Consider the following 27,232-nt stretch of genomic DNA (forward strand, 5'->3'; position numbering starts at 1 on the left):
AAGGGAAGAAGCCTCATCCTATATAATGTGTTGCGTCCACTGATCCGGGATCACACACATACATGAACACGAAATGTTAATGAACCCCGAAAAACGTGCATCCACGCAACGCCGTATCATTGTGATATCATTTTCGTAGCACCTTAATCGTCGACTTTTAGGTCCAGTTTTCTCGGGCGCACGTAATACCCGTGGTGGGGGTGACATGCTTAAAACAGACCGTTTTATACTGCGTGGGCACACTTGGTGTTTAACTTTCATTAGGGGTTGTTAGCTGACGACATGAGGTACTTAGCTGTCCTAGTTTTGGTCGCGGTGGCGCGGGGCATGCCCACCGCCGAAAAAGAAGATCAGGGGATCGTGGGCAGTGTTATGGGTGTGGTGAAGGAGTGTTCTGAAGGCGACGTGTCTTTGTGTTTGAAGGTTGGACTTCAGTGATGTGCTCAAAGTGATAAGTGTTTAAAATAAATAAGTGCATAAGTTAAAAGTTTTTTTTGGTTGCAGGAGAAGGCATTAAAGTATGTGGAGACGTTGTCGTCAGCGCGGGAGTTGAGCCTGACTGACGGAGTGACCTTAGTTGGGAACGGGTCTCCGAGGTCTGCTCGTGCTCTGGATCCTCTGCCTGAGGAGCCTCGAGCCAGGGAAGCGCTCGTGGAGTCGCGGCTAGTGGATTCTGCTGCTGATCTGTTGGAGAACCATGTCATCCAGTTCAAGCTGCCGTCCTTCGCTGTTGAGGGCATGAGGAGATCACTCGAAGAAGGTAAGAAAATTTAAGTTATACCTAAAATAATCTAAACTCATTCGTTAACCTAAAACTGGACTTCATCGCTCGTACTTATTTTTATTATTTATCCTGACCTGCTCTCTGCTGCTGATAAAACAATTTAATTTAAATCCTTCTATGCTGATAAGTCAAATCGCATTTGTGAAAATGTACGTATGGTACATTTCTTGGGATTAAACTGCTGGTCTCAGGATATTATATAGATCTGTGATTAAAATCGCTTTAAGGTAAACATTATATTACAAATATTTAAATGGATTTAGGGACAAACTTGCGTATTTTTTGTAGTTTGTGTTAACTATATTTTAATAGTTCGCATAATTAAATTTGATAAACAACATGATAAAGGATATATAATCCTTTTCAAAAATCTGAATGTAATTTCACATATTTATTGAAAAGTATATAAAACAGTTGTTTATTTCATTTCCATATCTATTTCGATAAATAATCAATCTGATAAAATACTTCCAAAAATTAAGCATCTATGAGGGTCATGTTAGAATTACATGTAAAAATCAAGAAAATATAAAGAGATAAATCGTAATTGGACACTTTAATAAAATAATCTAACTTTAATCTACCTTATAAATAAATAAAAAAACAGCTTCGTACAATTTCAACTAAAATCTTGCTATAATTTGTGAAATAAACTCAACAATAAAAATTGTCTTTCTAAGCAAGTGTGCTCTTCGAAACAAAAAAAAAGTAACTTGCAAACCTCGTAAATATGCGTCCTAATTTGACGCATAACAATGACATAAGACGAGATTACTTTACCGTAACGTATTCTTAGCACAAACCAAAAATCGTGAGACATTTGCTCCACAAACACTTGTAAAGCTTGCCAAGAACTTTCTGTTTTCAATCTCAATATTACAGTCATTACGAGACCATCGAAACAAGATTACGAAATGCAAATAGAAAAAGAAATTTAGCTCAGTGATTCAACATTTCACACTTGTTTAAGAAAGAAATGGAGCAAAATAAAGAGTTTTGTGGTCAAACAATAACTACTTATTTCTTCTTTTTTCTTGACCACAACTCCAGATGGTCTAAGTGAGTCAGAGCTGATGATGATAATATAAACGAGATCAAAACAACTTTTACTTACACACCACCGTTTTAGTGTTATTCGACACTTTCAAATTGTAAAATGGTCTTATATGTATACCGGTTCTATTATCGAATTATTATCATTAAAGTATACAGTTATATTATATGTTTCGAATAACTTATTCAATGATACGTTTTAAACTGTGTTGATAACAAAACTTAAAAGTTATTGAAGTTTGTAAATTAGATTAACAACATGGTATTTAAGATGTTACTTTTGCAATAACCATTCAAAGAAACTATGTAAAAGCATTTTTAAAATTCGTCTATACGTATACTTTCCCGAAATTTTTACCATCTACTGTGTAGTTTGACTTTGTTCAATAACTAGAAGCTTTTTACCTCATTATTCCAACGGCATCAATCTAGAATGACACAAACATCGTGTTACCGAGAAAGACGGTTGCGTTGAATGACCGCCACAAATCTCAAGTCTGTAGTAGATTTCTAGACTCGCTTGAATGCTTGTCAGGTCATGTAGCATCAGCATCGGTTACACGCGGCTTCTCGATGGCTATATAGCTGTGCGTGAGCTTGACTTGTTGACCGTACAGTTGACACTAAAGATATACTTACACGTTTGTACCTTAATCCTTGGTAATAACGACGATATTTGTTTACATATCTTTGACGGTGTATGCAACGGTATCTTCTCGTAAACCCGCAATCAAGGACTCGTTTTCATCACATTTTATTATGTAAAATGTAACTTGATTTTAGTACCGTTTACTGCTATGTCGACGACTTTCTGTAGGGTCAATGCGGCCAAATCCGTCTGTGGGAAATTCCATACATGAGCACTTTTTTTTAAATAATAATACACGATCGTTATCATCATCAACAAAACAGTAGTGCCTTAAGACATTATGTATATGTTTGTATAAGCATTTGGTCCTATTATTTTGTTCCTGTTCATCATAATTATACAGTCAAAATTCACATTTGTTTCGTATAATAAATTGACTTAGTATCCTTATTTGAAATACGCACACAATACTTGAATTAATTCTAGAAGCATTGCCACCTCAGCTCTATGTAAATAAGTGTGCTGAGCTTTCATCAAAACCGTTTCAAGTCCACTAGCTGATCCAGATGTTTTGATTTCACTTCACATAGTACCTGATATTACCATAATTAGAATACCATTCATATTCCAAGCAAGTACAAGTACGCACTTGCCACTTAACACTTGTCTCGTCGCTGTGAAAGTAGCACTTACATTCTTGCTTCGGTCATTAGAGTAGTCGAGTCCTTCTGTCGCATTGAACTTTCATGGAAACCTGTTCGAGTGAGCAAGTCATCGTGAAATCTAGCCATAACTGGCTTCTAACTTTCAAAGATGTAATGGCTTTCGAATGAGTAGGTAGATGCCCTTTGGTCTGAACAAGAAACGCCATAGCTACGAGTATGCAATACTTGCTTGGTAAGATATAAAACAGTAGAGGTACTTAATGATTTGGATGTTCATGTAATATTTTGCGTATTTACATCTGTAGTATCTACATAAACATTTTAAAACATTCCGTCAGTCGATATACCTAACACTGTGAAAGGAATAACGACTAGTAGTTTCTACTAGGTCACAAAAAACAGTAAATCTTTACAAAAATAAAATGTTTTCGTTGATTTATTATTAAAACCCGGTCAAGCAGGATTAAACGTACCGTTATATTTTACTAGTACATCAACTTACTCACATCCTCAAGAATACAATTCGGTCATTCCAGTTTTGGATTAAAAAATGTAAACAAAGTGCACAAATACTTGAGATTTGAATTCTTTGAGAGATTAGATATTTTATCCGGATAGTTTTGAACCTGACCTACATGTTGTAAAAGTTGCTAAACGATACCACACTACATACTTAATCATTATGCCGCAGGCGATCTTACTCGTAATCACGGCGCCGAAACATGTTTTGAATGTGATCTAATAATTTGAACATTTATTTCATAAGCATTTTTGTATATGTTTACTTATTTATGTTTTCTCTTTTCCAGCTCGTGGCAAAAAGAAGAAGATCAAGCAGCTCCTGCCTCTCCTGGCTCTCGCCAAGTTGAAGATCACCGCTCTCATCCCCCTATTTCTCGCGATCATCGCCTTCGCCGCCACGAAGGCCCTCCTCCTCGCCAAGGTGTCCCTCCTCGTCGCCGGTATCCTCGCCCTGAAGAAGCTTCTGGCACACAAGCACCATGAGACCAGCTATGAAGTCGTGGCCCACCCTCATCATGATGAACATTACGCCAGCAGCGGACATGGTTGGGGAAGATCCATCGATGACGCCCAGAACCTCGCCTATGGCGCTCACGTCAAGTCTGATTAAACTAAGCCATTTGACTTCCACAAGGATCAACTCTATGACCGCTATTTTTTAGTCAATATCATTGAGATGCGGGCATTTACTTTTAAGATTATTTAAGCAGGCGTATTTATTACTAGCCTTAGTTTATTTATTACTATTTATTTGATCCCTTTGTGAGGGAGTGTTGTTGTTTTCATAAACGGTTGTTCTGAGTTTGTATGGCCCTATATTATTAATTCTTGTTATACTATATTAGTATATATCAGACCCTATACGGTATCCGTATTTGTGTATTTTGTTTTCACAATAATTTTTGATACTCACTTTTACTTGTACATATCATTTTATTTTGATCGATTATTTAATTCTAGTCCTTTCTTCTAAGTCCTTATTTTATTTCACTTGTTATTGTATCATTATAAGTTAGTTAACATCTTTTATTTTTATTTATTTTATTTAAACTGTGATATTTGTTTTATAATTAATCTTTAATCATTATCATTAACTCATACACATCCTTTTAATTACCTATAGCACATCTTTTATAATATATTTATTTATTTTGTGTAATTATGTATGTATGATATGTTAATATGTATGTATGATATATGTATCTATATTATTGCTCATTATGATATTATGATAAGTATATAATTATACATTTTATGGTGATATTGTATATATGACTCATACATAGTACTTATAATATTTTTGCAAATCGTACAAATAAAGAATTTAAAAATAAACATGGTATTTCCATTCCCAAATCAACTACTTCAGTAACCACAAATATATCAAACTGAATACAAAAAAAGTATTACTTTCGCAGACACTGTTAACTAAGCATTTGAAATTAAACTTTATTTAAACGATATAATGTCCAAGGGTCAGCAAAGAGTGAGCCTGTTAGTACTTTGCATAGCTTGGGATATCATTACCACTAACAGCACTATTAAACTTATCCTATCAGATTCTGCAATATCTTTACCGCAAAATCATTTTAATATAGAAAACAAGTGGTCTGATCGACCGCGATATCACTTGACTTGTGGTGGCTGTAACACCTTCAACTAAAAGCTCTTGTACAATAGGATAGCAATATTATCTTCTCCTATTTTATACAATATACTTACTAAGTTTTTTTTTTCTAGCCTATTAAGAGTGTCCCAATGCTGGGCAAAAGCCCCTCTTTCCCGCCATTTGTTCCTGTTCAATGCACATTCCCGCCACTCTGTACAGAATGTATCGAAGTCATCCCGCCATCTTCGTTTCGGTCTTTCTCTGCCTCAAGATACATCCTGTGGGATACAGCCCAGCACATGTGGCTAATTTACTAAGTTAGTCCTTATTCCTTTATTATTTTAGTACAGTACAAACAGTGAAATCTCGTGTCGTGTCATATTCGCCATGATATAGGGAGCGTGCATGAACTGTAGGAGGCAGGAGCCGTCAGATTTTTGGCGCGAGGCGTAAATGTGATGTTTTTTGTTCCGATGTAGCCCACAAGATGGCATAACCTACTATGCACAAGAAAACACGTGACGTGTACATGTGCATGTTTATGGTTCCGATTCAGGCCACAAGATGGCAGACTCTCCAACGCGCACGGTCCCTATCGTCCTTCTCGCCGTATCACTTCACGGAAAAGCGACTGGTAAATATCAAATGATATTTCATACATAAGTTCCGAAAAACTCATTGGTACGACTGATTGACTGATTGGTATTGGTGTCCTATAGTAATGTAAAATTACCGCCATCTATCGGATCAGACCGATATGATCTAGATGTCAATGTTAAGGCCGCATCGCAAGTTCAGTAAACAAACTTGCCCAACGAACCGGTTCGCTAGTTGTCTAGACTTGCGATGTTGAAACTAGATGTTACTGTATGCGATTACTTTGGTACGGTACGGTACTTGACACAGCCGAACGGTGCCTGAAATATGATATCGGATACTTTTTTTATATTTTATGACAATTTTTAGGGTTCCGTAGCCAAATGGCAAAAAAACGGAACCCTTATAGATTCGTCATGTCCGTCTGTCTGTCCGATTATGTCACCGCCACTTTTTTCCGAAACTATAAGAGCTATACTGTTCAAACTTGGTAAGTAGATGTATTATACGAACCGCATTAGGATTTTTACACAAAAATAGAAAAAAAAAAACAATAAATTTTGGGGGTTCCCCATACTTATAACTGAAACTCAAAAAATCTTTTTTCATCAAACCCATACGTGTGGGGTATCTATGGATAGGTCTTCAAAAATGATATTTAGGTTCCTAATATCATTTTTTTCTAAACTGAATAGTTTGCGCGAGAGACACTTCCAAAGTGAAAAAATGTGTCCCCCCCCCCCCCTGTAACTTCTAAAATAACAGAATGAAATATCTAAAAAAAATATATGATATACATTACCATGCAAACTTCCACCGAAAATTTGTTTGAATTTGAACGAGATCTAGTAAGTAGTTTTTTTTAATACTTCATAAATGGTACGGAACCCTTCATGGGCGAGTCCGACTCGCACTTGGCCACTTTTTTATTAATGGTATCAATTGTTCAGGTTCGTTTTATAGAATCAAATGTCTATATGGGACCCATTGCATTAAAGCAATACAAAGTTCAGAAATGATAGTCATATCAATGATTGAGTATTTTTTTAGTACTTTGGAGGACAATTTCTCCCAATAGGATAGTTTTGGGCAGCTAAAAAAAATACGTGTCTGTTATTTTAGACTACTCTATAACATATATAAATATAAATCAAATAGGAACCGGACAGTTGGGTACCTTTCCTTGTGAGCCATATCGTATCTAGAGTACATTTTAGACGTATACTAAAGACGCACTCATGTTATGTCGTAAGCTCTACATTCGATGCATGTGCTATGAAAAGAACAGCAGGCGTTAAGTTCAAATAGAATTCGAATCGAACATAAAATCTGTTTTTATTGTGTCGCTATTTTTAATTGTACTTATCTGAATCTTTATCAACTTTTTAATTCATTTTGTTTTACGAGATTGTTTGGTAAAATTATTTTGACTATATTTTGTTACCATTTGCGAGTTAAAAAACATATTAATCCTGTAAAAAAACTATTGTACCTACTTAATCAAATATTCATCATCATCATGGTGGCCTTTTGGTGGCCTTTTGTATGTAGGGCGTCTTCTCTCTTCTTCCACTTTTGTCGATCTTGTGCCCGATTCATCCTATCAGCTGGGCTAAGATGGTCGGCTCTTTATCATTTGTCACCATGCCTGTCACGTTCTAACAAATATGTAAGCGCGAAAGTGACGGACATAGTGACAAGTGATAAAAATGGAACCATGATACCGCCGCTGACCTCTGTGTCGTTGGATGTCGGATGACAAAATAAATATTAGTTTAATTTACCTTAATATTTATACTTTTTATAGTGTATGATATGTAGACACTGCTTTACTACAGCTAACGCCATTATTGATAAGTTTCGGCCCGATTCGAATTTTAAAATACGTCAAAAATTAGGTCTAAATACGATATGGATCTGATATGTCAGTGTCAAAAGTGACGTTTCCTCAAACAACGTCACGTTTGACAATTTATCTAGACCTAATTATTGAATGTTCGAATCGGACCGTTTGACATAATCCGGAACAAGTATTAAATCAGAATAAACATTTTACTCTCGTAAGTGAAAAACCGAGAATATGTACATATACGAGTATAAGTAATTTGATTTTTAAACAAAGCTGAAAAAAATAATAATTTGTATATCCAATTTGGATTTCACGGGCCTATTCGCTATGTGCACGACTGTCACGCAACCTAGCGTCCGCAAGTCTAGGGGAAAACGTCAATGCACTACATCTTATAAAACTACTCCAAAACTAAAAACTACTGAACAGATTTTCATATGACTCTCATCTATCAATAGACTGATTCTCGAGGAAGGTTTAGGTATATAACTTGTTAAGGTTTTGTGTAAATTGGTGGATGTATAACGATATTATCGGAAAAAATCACGCTGGTTAGGAGCTTTAATCGAATGGCTCCTCTTCACGATGGCCCAGCGCTGGCCCAGCGAGATGGCCATGCGATGGCTGACACGCCACTACACGATGGCGACATTCAGTTGCGATCTATTCGTTTTCCAAGACGGACGTGGAAGCATTAGCCGCTGCAGCAATTTATTTATACGCCACGTACCAACCTTTTCTTAATCTGCACAATAATAAAGTAATTAAAAAGAAATGACGTAGAAGATTATGGTGGATGTCATCTATCCATCGCAATAAATAAATAAATAAACTACTTATTATGGGACAGTATTACACAAATTGACTAAGTCCCACAGAAAGCTCAATAAGGCTTGTGTTGTGGGTACTTAGACAACGATATAAATATATTATATACATATGTATAAATACTTAAATACATAGAAGACATCCATGACTCCGGAACGAATATCCATGCTCATCACACGAATAAATGCCCTTACCAGGATTTGAATCCGGGACCATCGGCTTCATAGGCAGGGTCACTACTCACTAGGCCAGACAGGTTGTCACCTAAGTCAATTTAAATTTGTGCAATAAACTCTTCAAACCTTTGAAACCCTACTAAAAATCATTACTTGTCTCTTCCTTAATGTGCCGCTGTGTAGGTATATATTGTGCATATATATAATTTATGTATGTACATATATTTAGATATGTAGGTATCTAATAATAATTTCTTTTATTATTGGTATATTTATTTATTTAAATTGTGAATGTACTGTATATACAGATGTCTGCGTTATGTATAAGTAATTTTCCTAATCCTAATTAATTCGTGCACTATTTGTTATAAACACTTTTTTTTTAAATATCTATATTATATAAAGCTGCAGCCCGAACATTAATCGACACGAATTGTTCTCCCGGAAGGAGGCGCGGGGGGGATTCGAGTTTGGTACGGTCGTACAGGGGGCGGTCCGGTGACCTCCGGAAAAATCCGACATTCGGTCTACCGGATCGGGACAGAAAAATGTTTGACGGCCCGGCTAAACGGTGCGAGATAGTGGGGGGGTGCTCGACCAAATGTCACAGAGGACCCTGGGCAGTTTCGGAGGCCGCCATTTTTTTTTTCAAAATGGCGGATTCAAAATGGCGGCCGATTTTCAAGTCGGTCCCGGCGCGCTCAAATTTCGGTCACGGAATCTCGGGGCCCTCTAGATCGGTATGGAAAAAAAAAAATTGGAAAAAATCCAAGATGGCGGACACCATGGCCACTTTTATTTTGTATGGCAACTTTTAAACGGTGACAGATAGGTGGGGGTTGCTCGACCAAATGTCATAGAGGGCCCCGAGACGAATGGAATGGCATTTAAAAAAAATCAAAATGGCCGACTCAAAATGGCGCCGAAATTTCAAAACGGTCCGAGAGCGCCGAGAACCGGTATGTGGGTACATATGGGCCCCCGCATTCGAAAAAAAATTTTTTTTTTTTTTTTAGCTCGAAAAAAAATTTGTATGGGATTTTTTTTCGAATCCCCCAAATGCCAAACGGTGAGAGATAGGTCGGGGGAGCTCGACCAAATGTCATAGAGGGCTCCGAGTGGAATCTGAATAAGAAAAAAAAAATTCAAAATGGCCGACTTTTTTTTTTCTAAAACTTCAAAAAGGTCTGAGCGCTCTGAAATTTCGGTCGCGGTATCTCGGAGCCCCAATGACTCCTATAGAAAAAAAATTTTTTGGAAAAAATCCAAGATGGCGGAAAAATGGCCAGTTTACTTTTGTATGGCAACTCTCAAACGGTGCGTGATAGGTGGGGGGTGCTCGACCAAATGTCATAGAGGGCCCCGAGATAAATAAAACTGCATCAAAAAAAATTCAAAATGGCCGACTTTTTTTTTTTTTTCTTTTTTTAATGTTGGTCCGAGCGCGCTGAGATTTTGCATGCGGCTGAGTCTGGGGGCCAAGATTACCATATGAAAAAAAGTTTTTTGGAAAAATCCAAAATGGCGGCGGACAGGGGCAAAGTCAAATTTTCAAGTAGGTTGAGCGAGCCCGAAGGGCGAGCTTCAGGCTGGGAGGCCGAAGGCCGACCCCGCGGAGGGCCGCCAGGCCCGGAGCTTCACCCCAAGCGGCCAAGCGTGTCCTACTCCCAGTAATTTTGGGCGAGGCCGAAGGCCGAGCTGCGGGCGTGAGGAACAAAGCGAAATCCTATATAAAAACTGTGTTAAGCGAGCCCGAAGGGCGAGCTCCAGGCCGGGAGGCCGAAGGCCGACCCCGGCGGAGGGCCGAAGGCCCGGAGCCTTCTCCCCGACCCCCAAGCGTGCAACTCCCAGTAATTTAAAGCGAGGCCGAAGGCCGAGCTGCGTGCACAAGGTGCTCCCAAGCGTTCTACCAAGTCAACTGTCTTGATAAGCGGAGCCGGCGGGCCGAAGGCCCGACGGCGACGCGTCGAGGCTAGCGAAGGCCGAAGGCCGAGCTCCGCGTAGGGCCGAAGGCCCGAAGCGTCACCTGAGAGGGGGAAGTTGGAGCTTAAACACGACCCAATAGGAAAAGTGTCTTAGACAAGCGAAACGGCGGGCCGAAGGCCCGACGTGAGCTTGTCAAGACACTTTTACTATTGGGTCGTGTTTAAGCTCCAACTTCCCGCACTACTCCCGAAGCGAAACCAACCCTCCCCGAGAATCTTAATAAGCGAAGCGGCGGGCCGAAGGCCCGACGCTGAGCTTCGAAACCCAGCGAAGGCCGAAGGCCGAGCTCCGCGTAGGGCCGAAGGCCCGGAGCGTCCCATTGGATCGCCCAAGCACGCGAGGCCGAAGGCCGAGCTGCGAGAGTGCGGCCCAAAGCGGAAGTACAACCGCATTACCTTTCCCCTTTGGAAAACAAATATTCTTTATACTAAAAATAACGGGAAAAATGCATTTATAGCGCACTACTCCCGAAGCGAAACCAACCCTCCCCGAGTATCTTAATAGGCGAAGCGGCGGGCCGAAGGCCCGACGCTGAGCTTCGAAACCCAGCGAAGGCCGAAGGCCGAGCTCCGCGTAGGGCCGAAGGCCCGGAGCGTCCCATTGGATCGCCCAAGCACGCGAGGCCGAAGGCCGAGCTGCGAGAGTGCGGCCCAAAGCGGAAGTACAACCGCATTACCTTTCCCCTTTGGAAAACAAATATTCTTTATACTAAAAATAACGGGAAAAGTGCATTTATAGAGCGAACCGGTTACAAGTTAACTGTCTTAATAAGCGAAGCGGCGGGCCGAAGGCCCGACGCTGAGCTTCGAAACCCAGCGAAGGCCGAAGGCCGAGCTCCGCGTAGGGCCGAAGGCCCGGAGCGTCCCATGGATCGCCCAAGCACGCGAGGCCGAAGGCCGAGCTGCGAGAGTGCAGCCCAAATCGGAAGTACAACCGCATTACTTTTCCCCTTTGGAAAACAAATATATTTTATACTAAAAATAACGGGAAAAGTGCATTTATAGAGCGAACCGGTTACAAGTTAACTGTCTTAATAAGCGAAGGGGCGGGCCGAAGGCCCGACGCTGAGCTTCGAAACCCAGCGAAGGCCGAAGGCCGAGCTCCGCGTAGGGCCGAAGGCCCGGAGCGTCCCATTGGATCGCCCAAGCACGCGAGGCCGAAGGCCGAGCTGCGGGAGTGCGTGCTCGCACTAAGCAAAAGTACAACTGCTTTACCTTTTCCCTTTGGAAAACACAAACTTTTACACCTAAACAACAGCAACAACAACAAACACTACAACAACATTAATAACAACATACGCGAGGCAGAGTGCATGCTCGCACGCGCAGCTGAAGTACAACTGCACCACTTCTTCCCTTTGGAAAACAAACTTTTTCACTCAAACAACGACACCTACAACAACAACATTAACAACAACACTAACAACAACACAAACAACAAACTACACGATTACCGCAGGGCCCTCGGGCCCCGCGCACCAAGCAAAACTCTAACTGCTTTACCTTTTCCCTTTGGAAAACAAACTTTTTCACTCAAACAACGGCACCTACAACAACAACTCATCAACAACAACACTAACAACAGCACCAACTACAAAAATAACAATACCAACTACAGCACCATGCACACCGCGGGGCCCACGGGCCCCGCGCACCAAGCAAAATCTAGTCCTGCTACCTTATTTCTATAGTTTTGGTCTTTATGTTTGGGGTTCCATGTTACGCTTTCTCACCGATATAACTCTAAAAACTTTATTCGTTCGTGATGCGGCCACATACTCGTCATTTTTAATCAAAATAATACACAGCACGAACGTCCTCACTCGACCGCGTTCGAGCACGCACTGAGGGATGGGCCACGTGTAGATGCGGACAGCCATCGCTGGCCCACTGCCTTTGATGTGCGGACGAAAAACCGACACCGCGGCCATCCCATCGCCATCCCGCGCGCCATAAGCCATCCGACACCACTACCCTCTCTACACGCTGGCCCAGCTTAGTGGGCCACTATGATGGTCCATCGTGTAGAGGAGCCAGAAAACGCTGCCTAATCCGATTGAGCTATAACAACACAATGTATGGTGGGGTTGTCTCTCTTTAATGGGTCTACAAAAAAGTCCGCGATGTTGAATGTCTATCTTTTAAGGATAACTTACTATACCCATTCTTAACTTCTAGAAAAAGATCACATAGTATGTGACATCTATAAAGCTATTTACACGGATCCAGTAGGTATTAATAATTAACAAATTAAATACGTTAGCTATATTAAGCATTTCATACAGAATACAATGGTCACTTACACCATGGCTTTGCTCCGTGACCGTTAGTGCTAGAAAGCTGCTATTTGGCATAATATAAATATGTTTTGGGGTACCCCCGTACACGTAAAGTGGGGATGATTTATTTCGTTTTAACCCTGTAGTGTGAGGTGTTGCTGGTTGGTTGGTTGGTTGTTGTTCAAGACGAATAGGCGTTTTCATTAGAGATGCCCCGAATAGTGCTTTTGGCCGAATACCGAATATTCGGCCACTCTCCCGGACGAAGCGTCAAATAATCGCGCTTAATATGGTCATACCATTTTAAGCGCGATTCGGAGAGCTTATCTTCTATGGGCCGGATCTTAAAGCTGCCTCGGATGTGCTCGTTTCTAACCCTATCAAGTAGAGTGATACCTCCTGCCCACCTCAACATCTTCATTTCTGTTGTGTGCAGTTTTGTGGTATGGACCTTCTTCAATTCCATTTCCTTTTTTTTTTAAGTAAAAAAAAATTGAGTTTGTCTTTTTATATTCCAGTTTTTTTAATGGATGGCTCATTTTCTACCCACTTAAATTATATACTAACACTACTAAATTTTGTTATTATATACAAAACGTATTATGCCTCGTGGCATTAAGTCTGCCTTAAATAGATCCGCGATAGATTAAGTCCGCCTTAAGATTAAATAAATAAATGTGTTCGCCAATATAGCACAACGCAACGTTTACTAAGATTTCATTTTTGTTGCTCATAATCAGTGAATGTTGTAGAGATGAAATTATTTGTAATCAACAAATGCTCAAAAACTGGGTACTTATTTTTAATATTAAAGTGGTTTTTAGTTATTTTTATTGTGATTTTTTTTCATATTAGGTAGGTACAACAGATATGTTGTATTCGGCGAATAGTAGCCGATATTCGGCCGAATACCGAATATTTGACAAATGGCCGAAAAGACCGAATACCGAATAGTTGCCGAATATTTGTTGCATCTCTAGTTTTCATTGACAATTGAAATTATTTCGGAGATAATCTTCTTCTTAAGTTTTCCTTACTTTTGTACATTGTGTCCATAATCTATTTACTGAGCGGCACCTAGTCCATCCACTGGACCTTACTGAAACTCAGCGTCGCGGAGTGTGCCATGTGGCTCATACTGTAACACCAAGCTTAGTGAGGACCATTTAACACAATGTAATAAATGATTATTCATCTTCTTCTTCTTTTTCTTCTTCCTCCTCGCATTTTCCCGTTATACGGGCTTTCCTTATTCTGAGTTTCCAGGCAGTTCTATTCTGAGCGCTTCCTTACGTAACTTAAGTCTATCCATATCCTTCTCAATAGTTTTTGTCCATGAGGTTTTGAATCCGCGAACCGCGATCTCCGGATTGAAAGTCGGACGTCAGATCCACTCGGCCACCACCACATTTTACATACATGACATATACCTGCATACATATAATGCTAAAATGATAGCAAGTCGGCTATAACAAGAAAACTAGACTCCGCCAACGCTAAGTTTTCACTTTGCAGTGACAATGACTACACATATTCTGTAATAGAGCTAAACTTGACATCACACTTAATATGAAAACTTAGCGTACTTACACACCGATTCGAACTTCAAGATACGTCTATAACATTTGCTAAAGATATGGATTAGATATGTCAGTGTCAAAAGTGACGTATTTGTTCGAAGAAACGTCACTTTTAACATTCACATATCTAGTCCATATCGTATCTTTAGTGACTTATGGTTTGAGCGCCATCTTGATAGTCACGCCACGTGATTAATTCCTTTGTTTTTTGCTCATTAATATTGTTTAAAGTATAATATCGATAGCTTATTATACAGTAATCTAATGTGGTAGTGTGCAGTGAATGGAGAATTAATCTTGAAACGCGTTTAAACACCATTTTGGAGTCAACGGCCGGTCCACGTGCTACTTGTAAAGTCAAGCTAACAAAAGCTGGTAAAATCACCGTACTTTGTCTTGTACTAACCGGACTAATCCCAATAAGGCCTAGTTTACCCTCTGGGTTGGAAGGTCACATGGCAATCGCTTTCGTAAAAACTAGTGCCTACGCCAATTCTTGTGATTAGTTGTCAAGCGGACCCCAGGCTCCCATGAGCCGTGGCAAAATGCCGGAACCACGCGAGGAAGAAGACTCTGTCTTGTACTAAGCGTACAGTTTTAGTCGTATTTGAAGCTCCTAATAGTGTACATTAGCCATTTAATTTCAAAAATATGAATGAATGAACGTTTCTTTAGCAAATGTTTGACGAATTCTAAAATTAATCATTGGGACCATCTCCTGCAAGTGTTTTCAAATGCCATTCAAACATTAGTCAGTTACTTTACACGCACATACAAACTGGTTTCTAATTCTGACAGTAAAAACATCTTATCTCTTTTTAAGCTACGAAGTACGATATGACCTTTTCATACTAAGGTAAGATATCATGTTCGAACTTCCCGAGACAAAGGCTAGGGTTGTGCCAAGTCATGATTATCACTTTTGCATTCGTGGATCATTAGCATGTTTGTGACACTGATATGGACGTCGCAACAAGTCATGGAAGGTAGCGGAAATGGTCTATAGGACCTAAAAACTTATTGAACATTATTAATATGAAAGTTACCCTGCGTTAAGAATAAATAAAGCTACCAAAACATTTCGATGATAAATGTTGCCAAGACGAAACTATCAGGCTCGTACTGTCAAAAAGTTATCAGATCGTATGTACAGCCAAGCTTCTAACTGTACAAACCCTAACTTCGCAAACTCCCTCAAACCTTACTACCTTACTCTCGCAAACCTTAGTGAAAAAAGGTGGCTTGGCTGTTTCGTTACTACAAGAACTAGTATAACAGAAAAGTAATGAACAGTGAATACATTTTTCACGTTACGCCTATGTGATGGTAGCCGAGAATAGCCTTGAGGTACATCATTTTTAGGGTTCCGTAGTCAACTAGGAACCCTTATAGTTTCGCCATGTCCGTCTGTCTGTCTGTCTGTCTGTCTGTCCGAGGCTTTGCTCCGTGGTCGTTAGTGCTAGAAAGCTGAAATTTGGCATGGATATATAAATCAATAAATCCGACAAAGTTGTACAATAAAATCTAAAAATTTAATTTTTTTTAGGGTACCTCCCCTACACGTAAAGTGGGGGTGAACATTTTTTTTTGCTTCAACCCTATAGTGTGGGATATCGTTGGAAAGGTCTTTCAAAACTAATAGGGGTCTTCAACAAACATTTCTTGATAAAGTGAATATATTCGGAGATAATTGCTCCGAAAGAAAAATAAAATGTGTCCCCCCCCCTCTAACTTTTGAACCATAGGTCCAAAAAATATGAAAAAAATCTTGGAAGTAGAGCTTAAGAAAGAAATTAAATGAAAACTATAGCGGATATGATCAGTTTAGGTGTTTTTGAGTTATCGCAAAAAGTTTCCCCTTCATAGTAAAAAGACGTACACACACAGTTCATCCCTTGGTTAACAATCTACCATACTTTAAGCTCCAGTTTAGCTTATTGTGACGGAAGAGTAACTACGGAACCCTACTTTGAGCATGGCCCGACATGCTCTTGTTAATTGATCATCTTCCGTATATAGCGGTAAGAGCGTGCGACTTGCAATCCGGAGGTCGCGGGTTCGAACCCCGGCTCGTACCAATGAGTTTTTCGGAACTTATGTACGAAATGTTATTTGATATTTACCAGTCGCTTTTCGGTGAAGGAAAACATCGTGAGGAAACCGGACTAATCCCAACAAGGCCTAGTTACCCTCTGGGTTGGAAGGTCAGATGGCAGTCGCTTTCGTAAAAACTAGTGCCTACGCCAAATCTTGGGATTAGTTGTCAAAGCGGACCCCAGGCTCCCTTGAGCCGTGGCAATATGCCGGGACAACGCTAGGAAGAAAGAAAAAAAAAGATCTTCCGTATTCAATGAAAACCAAAACAATAATATTTAAAAAAATATTTATTTGTATTTGTTGCGACCGTCACCTAACTTCATGAAATACTTTATTTCATGTAGTTAGGTGTCGGTATAAAAAGTATTATACATCTGTCGGCGTATGATGGACGGAGATACTTACGCATCCACGAGATAATTCACCCACCTCTTTTTAACACCGTGCGGTTGACAAGGAAAGCCATTGTCTTTACCATCTTATCACGTAGACAAATACAACCACTGTATTGTCTAATCTTATTGTGTTAATCGCTCTCTCCTGTAACTTGTTAATCAAACTCTCCGCATTACGGTGACCAACAAGTATTATTTGTGCGTTATGACATGTTACTTTCTTTACGGCGTTTAATGTAGGCGTGACCGGATCTTGGTCACAATGGACAATAATAATATGACTTATTATCGTACAGCCGAATGGAAAATGTACAATATGGTTTTAGAGTCAGACCAAGCTAACTCGGCAGCGATTTTAAAAACTAACTATGATGTTTAAAATACTATGCAAGTGTTATTTTAAACGTCATAATTTCATACAAGTTTTCTATCTATCTGAATGTATCATATGTATGTATATGTTATTCGTGAAAAAACAGGTGACCAAAAAGTAGGTCACTACTAGGTAACACTTGTGTAAATTAATTAATCCATCCATGGAGTTCTATTCATTAGATAAAATTTAGTGAAGGTTAATAATATTATATTCATAATTCCGAAAAACGATAACAGTTGAATTTAGACCGTGTGTTTATAGATTTTGTTATTGTATTAGTGATTGTATTAGTTTTTTTATACCACGTCGGTGGCAAACAAGCATACGGCCCGCCTGATGGTAAACAGTCACTGTAGCCTATATACGCCTGCAAATCCAGAGGAATTACATGCACTTTTCCGACCCTAACACTATACATCCTCGTTCAGTTCTGGCAACCTTAGTCACCAGCAGGAACACAACACTAATTGTTTATAATCTAATAACGATGGGTTTATATGAAAATTTACGAAATTTTCAATGGAAAATGTTATGCAACAATTAACTGGATATTCCAATGCATGTATTTCCTTTGTTGTTTTTATTATATTTGTTTGACATTTAGAATTTATTTTAGAAACAATCTAGACTAGTATTTTTTATACATTTTTTTTTGTATTTATGTGTTATGTATATTTTGTGAAAGTTTTAGTATTAAATTTGATCTATGAATTATATTCATTAGTATTATATATGGAATAATATTTACAACATCAATAAATTGCTCTGATAATTAGATTAAGATAATTATATGTAATACTGTCTTAATAAGTGCTTGTTGCTAGGCCTACATGAATAAAGTATATTTGAATTGAATTGAATTGAACCAAGAGAAACCTAACTTTATTCCAAGCAGCATCAATTACACAGTAAACTGAGATGACACAACAGTCGGAAGAAACCCAACACCATCTGAACTAGCCGGGAAACGGAAGGAAATCCCACAACTCTAGCCTCCTACAAATGAGGAGAAACCCTGCGTTTTACATGCAAACTGTGCCCAGAAGCGACGGATTTGTCTTACTGGACAGCACCATGAATCTTAAGATAAAACTTACTCAAGGTAATCTAAAGCTTGACGCTCTATTTTAAAGTCTAGAATGCTTTGAAAGAGGGGTTTTGAATATGTACAATGAGCTCTCTCTAATGTCATTGTTTGAGCAAGATGGTCAATAGTACTTTTGTGGTAACGACAATTAAGGTATGCTTTTGTACGTGGTTAAAGACTGATTGATTATCCGTGCAAGGTATATCGCTTGGCAACCTGTCTGGCCTAGAGCGTAGGGACTGTCTGAAGCCGATGGTTCCGGGTTCAAATCCTGGTAAGGGCATTTATTTGTGTGATGAGCACGAATATTTGTTCCTGAGTCATGGGTGTTTCCTATGTTTTTAAGTATTTATGTCTTTTTTTTATACTACGTCGATGCCAAACAAGCATACGGCCCGCCTGATAGTTAGCAGTCTCCGTAGCCTATGTACGCCTGCAACTCCAAAGGAGTTACATGCGCATTGCCGACCCTAAACCCCCCTTCCCCTCGTTGAGCTCTGGCAACCTTACTTACCGGCAGGAACACAACACTATGGCTATTGGCTGCGGTTTTCTGTAAGGTGGAGGTACTTCCCCAGTTGGGGTCTGCTCTAGATCTGGAATGACATCCGCTGTGCTGTGTCCTACCACACAAAGCGAGATGACATTCACAATGCCCATACCTCTCTTTTGGACGTAGTTTAAGGACGTACCCGGGTCCATATGTACATCGTTGTCTAAGTACTATGCTTAGGACTTTTGGTAGCATACCGTGGTTCTAGAATCCATGAAGTCGCAAAATTTTATTTCTTCAAAGTTAAAGTAAATATTAGATGTATATTTATATGTAAAAATTATGTAAATGATAGCAAACATTCTATAGAATCATGTTATGCTACCAAAAGTTCTAAGCCTACTTAGTACCCACAACACAAGCCTGTGGGACTTAGTCAATGTATGTAATATATATAAGACTGCATTGCATAATTTTGAGGATATCCATTGTGAGAGTTTTCGTACTGGAATTTCGATGAGTTCGCAGTAAATGCGCATTTCAAAAGTATGAATTGGCACACTTAGACGTCCACTTTCCTGTTTCTATAAATAATAAAACTTTTATTAGGACGTCAGGGAAATTTGAAAGTATTTTTCGAAAATCGTTAATACATATATTTTATTTTAATAACTATATCAGAAAGGCTTCGTCATATCAAGATTAAATAATGTGAGATGGGTTTAAAGTATTCGTTCGATCAAAAGCTAACGTCTTGTTAACAAACCCTTTTTATATTCATAAAAAACAAACTATGTAGTATATAGGTACATCGGTGGCAAACAAGCATACGGCCCGCCTGATGGTAAGCAGACTCCGTAGCCTATTTACGCCTGCAACACAACATTAATTATAAATTTAAAAAAGCTTGGTTGCCGAACCCAAGCAAAGATTACCGACTTCCTGCAACTTATTAAAGCACATTGAAATATTTACCCTTCCCCCCCCCCATTTCTTCCTACCTATGTATTCTTATCCTAGGTATATTATTGCATAAATAACGCATCTAACATAATCCACTTACAACTTCTCTCTAAATCAAATATTAGGCCATTCTTCAAAATTCGAGTCAGGAACCAAGTTACATCTTAATGTCGGTTTCTTGAGTAACAGAAGAAAGTTTGGTTGCATCATTTGGCCGTACGACCTCTTTTTGAGTTGACACACGTCTGTGACTAACATAATTCCGTCCTCTATATGCGCGTCCTGAGATACTTCGGTTAAAGGAGTGCCTTTAAATGAAGTCATTTTTAACACGACACCGATCAATAGGTTTAGAAAGCGTTTGATATTGCGGTGATCGTTTTCCCAAGGCGGTGAAAAATGAAATTATAAAATTAGTTTTTGTTATTGTTCTTAAGAACTGTCACACAATTATGTATTCATTAGGTTTCTTAAACAAAAAATCGTATCGACTTTTAATGAAGCTTTTAAATGGTTATTAATTTTGTTATAGTGTTAAGTGTCTTCATCAAAGTGCGTCAGTTATTATTTTATGTAATTTAAACGTACTGAAACGTTCTTATTATTTTATGTTCAAGATTTAGGTATTTTCACTTGATTAGGTATTCAGTTTTTACATACACATGTAGAGACTAGATAGACTGAAACGATTTAAAATTGAAGCATACACGTAGCTATAATCAAAATCTAACCTTGCTTGGAATGATGTCGGTCAAACACAACTGACCCTAAAGGCAGCCATCATAACCCCCTTTCCAAAAAATCTCAAATCCGTGTTAATACGTTTTATACTTAAAACTTTGACTATTTACATTTCGTCATACGTCCCACACGGGGCGTGACATATGAGCGAGGGAGGGGGCCGCAAAATAAAACTGACGAGTGCTAAGCATTTCCTAACAATTGTACATTCGCTGTAGAGATGAAAGCATTTGTGGCATTCGTGGCATTCGTGGCCGTGGTGCATGGCCTGCCCATGGTCAAGGAGGAGAGTTTCATGGACAAATTCATGGCCAACCTGAGGGAGTGCGTGGATTCCGACACCGTGCTGTGTTTGAAGGTGTGTGAAGTGATCAGTGAAGTGAATTGTGAAATTGGATCCTAATCCAATCTCTCTAAAGGACGATTCGGGAGTGATTAATTTAGGGTATATTATGGATGTTTTGTTGCTCAGTGATTTGCGAGCTTTTAATTTAGGTTATTGGAAATACTATTATCTTCGCATTTTACGTCGAAGTGGATTTTTAATTCAAATTATTGAACTAATTTGAATAGCCGGAATTTTTTCATAAAATCGTTGTGTTTGGAAAAATGATAGATGCTCGCGCTCAATAAAGATTAAGCACATAAAGCAATATTAAAACAATTACTTGAAGTAACTTCATTCAAATTAAGCGTAATTGAAGAAAGTACCCCATAAAAAAATCGACAAGCTTGGAAAGTTTCATGACTGAGTTTCATTGGCAATTAACACATTCACAACCCTCTTAATTGATACTATAGTACACACCGTACTCGTAAATGCCGTTAAAATTTAAATTTTATGCATTAATTTTAGTTAAATACCTACTCTTCAAATTATCAATAAAATCGTTACAATAGGCAAGACTCGAATAGGTCTAAAAAAATCCTTAGTTCTAAAGTTTCCCTTCTTATTTTCTAGGAGAAGGCAATGAAATATACCGAAAACTTGGCTGTCTCCAAGGAACTCAGCGTTGCTGATGGCATGATGACCTTCTCAAGGACCGGTAGCCCCAGGTCTGCCCGAAGCTACGATCCTTTACCTGACGACTCCAAAGCCAGGGAAGCTGCGGTAGAAGACAGGATCCTGGACAACGTTGTAGATTTCTTGGACGGCCATGTCCTGACGCTGAGGATGCCTAAGTCCTTTACTGAAGACAACTCAGTTGAAGAGGAAGGTTTGTAGATTTTTGTTTTATTTATATTTCAGGCTTCAGCGTGATAGTGGAATTTAAATTGCATTTAAATTATATTATTAGAAACATTATATTTAATTTCTATTGATCTATCACACATTTATTATAAGTATATAAAATCATAATACACTTAATAAATTCACAATAATATATTATAATATATTAGAATATATTTAAATTAGTACAAAATCAGTACTAATATTTTTTTTGTAGAATAGATCATATACAAAATTAAAAACAGCGATTAATACATATTAGCCCTAAATTCATAATACTATGTGTACATAATTGACAATATTGAGAAATGTAACTACAGGGGTCTTCATGAATAAGTCAAAAGAAAACTGCTCATAATTTATGTATATGACAATGTTTCCGATGCTTAACTTTTGTTATGTAAAAACACCAACTTCTGTAAAGTAAGTACTAGGCATTTTTACGAGTACAAGTGAATAAAATCGATCCTCACCAAACCTACAAATTTAAACATTACGAAATATTGGTACAATAAATAAATAGTACTTATAGGGACATTCTTATACAAACTGACTAAGTCCCACGGTAAGCCAAGAAGGCTTGTGTTGTGGGTACTCAGACAACGATATATATAATATACAGATATTTAAATACATAGAAAACATCCATGACTCAGGAACAAACATCTGTGTTCATTACACAAATAAATGCCCTTACCGGGATTCGAACCCAGGACCATCGGTTTCATAGGCAGGGTCACTACCCACTCGGCCAGACCGGTCGTCGGTATAGTACTACTATTCACATTCTGCTAAAATTGTCTTTAAAATATGTAACGTATGCCAAATGTCTACTTAAATAGTGAGTATACGTAAACTAAATAAATCGTAATAGGATTCAAATTCAGGACAGCAAGGCAAAATTGGATTCCTAATCATGTATCTATAAAGCTCTCAAAGAAGAAAATCTGCATTTTACTACATAATATATTCCATGGTTCTTTGTCAGAGTATTGCCAGAACAAACAATACCGTACTTAGAGCGAAAAGAAGTCATTCCCATCCTACTCTGTGGTTAAATAGTTCGTCTCACGATATAACCCGTTTTCAAGAGCAATCAATCGGCAAATGTATTGCCACAAAAACTTATAATAACTGAGTAATCACAGAAAAGCTAAGAATCCCAGTTCACACGTTTTCGATTCTAGTGTGTACAAATTTCTCTCAAAGTCAACCGTTTAAGTATTGAGTAGGCGAAGTCAATAATAAACCGCTATTTTCTCCTAAAAGTTTAACGCATGCCCATTATGTACGGAGTGTTTGCACACGAGGTTTTATGGCTACCTACACGACGGACTCGGTCGACTGTACTTTGTGTGGAGTCCCAAGTCATCAGTAAAGTAATACGTGTCAAGAAGAATACAAATGGCAGTGTACGTTTAGATCGGGTCAAAGGGTCATGGCGGGGAAAATACATAGTTCTTAGCATGATAAAAAATTGCATTAAGATTGAAGTATACTACGTATACTTCTAAATATTTCTAGAAAGAATAGCTTTGCAATCCTTACGAAGTAACGGCACTTTTTATATGATATTTCCATTTCGGGAGAAAGCGGTTTCCACTAACTAAATCTTAACAAATCACTTTGATTTTGATGTCGATCGCTTCAGCATAATATTCTATGTTTACAGGTTTTGCTTTTTTCTTGTATTGCAATTTTTGGAAAAAAAGGAAAACCTATAAACCTAGTTTTTCATTGTGTCAATAACATACTAAAAAAGCATGGAGAATGGAAAATATTTTGAAGTAGAAAAACATTTTCTCTTTTACATACTACACATACTTCCCTCTTAATCTCCAACACTTTAATTGTAATTACAAATTTAACATTCAATTAAAGTTGCTATGTTATTCGTGGGCTAGAATTAGGTTACAAGATTAATGAATAGACCAATTTGATGTAACATTACATTAAGTCATAAAATCTGCATAATGATAATGACATCATAACATAGTAACGTGTTACTATAAGTATGTTGTGACGTAAGAAGCTTAAAACGAACATGAAATTAAACATCTATAAAAAGTCCACAAATGGACTCACATCGATGTCAATGGTGACTCGCAAGTTTATAAGCGCAAGTTTCAAGTACGTGCTTTATATAAGCTTCAATCAATTCTGCTTAGTAATAACCTATAATTTGACGCTCATTCAGGCTTTCTACGATCACGTATAAGATTTCTAGTCTAAGTTTTCTCACCTCCAAAGCTTTTTAAATAGCCAGTCATTAAGAATAACTTGCGGGTTAAAGATTGTTTTAAAATATTTGAACTGTTGCATCGTGGTCATTCAAGACGACATGTGATTTGACTCGTATTTTTGTATTAAAATCTGCGCGTCATCGTGGATGACACGAACTATAGTAACTTTAATTATTTTTTTGGATTGCTATAAAGATTGTAATGATTCATTTAAAATGACTAGCAATAAAAAACAACAGAAAATACATGGAATCATCATAGCGGCAAAGGTGTTAAATGAACATGAAGTATCGCTTGTACATCACTTAAACCAATTTGACCTAACGGCTCGATTCGAAGACTGAGATACAGTAACGATAAGTTTTGGTTTAGATAAGTTCTTATTTAGATATCGTTTGTATGTCTTATAATTGACAGAAGCAGCTCGATTCGGGCAACCAATGTCACTTTGATGTTAGAAATATCGTAGATAGATCTTATTGGGATCAAAGCGGAATCCTTAAGTTATCGATCTTTTAAAGATCTTTCCAAGATATTTAATGTGTCATAATCATTCTCCGAATCGGGCCGTAAGACTAATCAAAGAAGATCGTTGAGAATGTATGTCTTCAATCATTTCAAACGAGCATGTAATGCTTTGTAGCACGGGTTAACGTTATCGTCCATCTTTTATATGTAATCATTTTACATTTTGCATTTTTTCCTCGTTGGACCAGTTTGGTGACGGTAAATTTTTAAGCCTTCTATTTTAAATATAACGGCACATAAGAAGTTTTAAAGTTCATTAACGGGTTTTGATGTCAAGAAATCTAGTTTGAAAGTCACAATGCGACATTATTTTTATTATCGGGCCCAAGATCTAGACAATAGGTCCAGGTAGTGTTAGACTGTGGTTGACTGGGTGTGTCAATTCACACGATGGTTTTACAACTTTTGCTTTTAATTTAACTTTCTTTCATTCTTTGGATAAATTTCTTTTCCGATACATTTATCTATCTATAAAAAGTTCAATGGTAGAAACTGGCAAGAACATATTGTTCTAGGGACAAAATTAAAGAAGCAGTCACAGTTTTATTTTTTACAGTATTGTTTTACTTAGGCTTCGGTAAACTATACTTATATCGCAAAGTAGACTTTAATATTAATTTCGATACGATGTAGTCAACTATAAATAATTTGACCAAACACATGCCGCTGCGCTCCCATAAAAAAGACATAAACGAGCAACTTTTCTATGGGCATATTCATTTAACGCGCGTTTATGTATTTTGAACTATATTTTTGTCTACTGAGATACTTACCAATTTTCATTAATTATTTAGGCTTTAAAGTAAAAAAAAAAAATACTTTTTTAGATGACCGATATACAAATTCTTGTATACAACAGCGATGTAATCAAGCTTTTCAATCTCGTACTTACTTAGGCATCTCAGCAAGATTCGTTGTCTAAATAAAAAGAAAAAAGTCTACGGTACTCGACTGAAACCTCTCTACTATATTATTACGATTGTATAATGTACTATTGGCGTCTTGGAAACTTTTCTATAAACTATTTCTTCATCTGTTCATTTACTTGATACATTTTAATTTCATCCTTTTATGTAAAGTTAACAAATTAAATTATTTCACTTTATTTTAAACGTGTCAGCAGATTAGACTTTGACCAATTAGTCAGTTAGTTGGAGTTTTGTATAATAATATGTCTATAAGCTCCACACAAGCACTTAGCACTAAACTTAGCGAGCTCCGACTCTAGTCTATTGTAATAAAGATCTACAATTGGGTATCTTCTTTTATCTTCAGGCCGTGGCAAGAAGAAGAAGAAGCTGAAGAAGCTCCTCCCCATCCTAGCCCTCATCAAACTGAAGCTCGCCGCCCTCGTCCCCCTGTTCCTCGGTATCATCGCCTTCGCGGTCTTCAAGGCTTACCTCCTCGGCAAGATCGCCTTTATTGCCGCCGCCTTCGGCGCCCTCAAGAAACTTCTCGAATCTAAGAAGTCCAGCGGCTGGTCCGAGCCCGCTCATGAAGAGCACGGTTGGGACAACAGCGGGGGCGGCGGTTGGGGCAGATCCCAAGACGCCCAAAACCTGGCGTACGGCGCTCACGCCAAACAGCTATAGATATTTTATTAAATTATTTATTTAATTTATTCAATGAGTGACGAATGAGCGAATTTATATTCTTGTATATGTCTATCATATTATTGAATTAACCACCGTTATACTTGTATTCTATTATTTGATGTGTGCCTGTGATTTTCGTGGAAGTTACACAACAGTATTTCATATTATATATGTTTATTTTGTATTGTACTATAAGTGATGACTGATTTATTTTAGTCTTTCCTTATTTTTATTTTTTAGTTAATTATTATATTTACGGACATTTATGACCTTCTTTTAAAGGGGTTAGAGTGACATCTAGTATATTTTTTACCAAATATTTTAAGTTTTTATTTCCAAAGATATTTTTATTTGTTTAGTTATTATTTTTTTATTATTGTTTTGTGTACTTTTAGGCGTGAATGAAAGCGGTGTATTTATTACCGAACGAGCTATTTATTCAACGTTAATTTGTAAGCTTGTAAATGAAGTGTTGTCGAATAATCGAATTTGAAATGTATTTACGATGGATCCACGTAAAACGAACAATAAATTATTTTACATAAACGATTATTTATAAATTATTTTCCTATTTCCGGCTTTTACTTAGAAAAAATTCCGAGTAAAAGATGATTCACGCTAGATCGGCCGAGACGTCCGACACGTCATTTTCTATGACGGCTGATCGGCGATCACGAGGTGTGGTCCATAGAAATCGAAGCGCCGGTAGTTCAGCCCAGGCCCCGGCCCGTTCTAGCGTGAGTCATCCTTGACACTGAATCTGCTGTTGCATATATTTCTAATAACATACTGCTTTAGTATGTTACTACTACTGTACCCTATCACTGTACCCAAACTGGCTTGCTGTAACAAAATGTACCTTTATTATGATATTTCTTCTTCCTCCTATTTTCCACAACTCCCAATTGGAGTCCAAGCGCAAGTCCATAATGAAGAAGTAAATAAAATGCATTCAATTATTTTTAAT

General features: G+C 38.1%; 2 protein-coding genes across 2 annotated transcripts; both read left to right on the forward strand.

The window, feature by feature from the left end:
- Nucleotides 1-267: 267 nt before the first annotated feature.
- Nucleotides 268-4,500, forward strand: LOC133529814 (uncharacterized). The gene is made up of 3 exons (XM_061867623.1): nucleotides 268-423; nucleotides 505-760; nucleotides 3,901-4,500. The coding sequence occupies exons 1-3, from the start codon at nucleotides 283-285 to the stop codon at nucleotides 4,221-4,223; spliced, it is 720 nt and encodes a 239-aa protein (XP_061723607.1). The 5' UTR covers nucleotides 268-282; the 3' UTR covers nucleotides 4,224-4,500.
- Nucleotides 4,501-20,514: 16,014 nt separating this feature from the next.
- On the forward strand, nucleotides 20,515-26,800 carry LOC133529863 (uncharacterized). The gene is made up of 3 exons (XM_061867668.1): nucleotides 20,515-21,026; nucleotides 21,630-21,885; nucleotides 25,946-26,800. Exons 1-3 carry the CDS (start codon nucleotides 20,889-20,891, stop codon nucleotides 26,260-26,262), a joined length of 711 nt encoding a protein of 236 aa, XP_061723652.1. The 5' UTR covers nucleotides 20,515-20,888; the 3' UTR covers nucleotides 26,263-26,800.
- Nucleotides 26,801-27,232: the final 432 nt, after the last annotated feature.

Source organism: Cydia pomonella, chromosome 21 (assembly GCF_033807575.1).
Source record: "Cydia pomonella isolate Wapato2018A chromosome 21, ilCydPomo1, whole genome shotgun sequence".
In the NCBI taxonomy this organism is placed as follows: domain Eukaryota; kingdom Metazoa; phylum Arthropoda; class Insecta; order Lepidoptera; family Tortricidae; genus Cydia; species Cydia pomonella.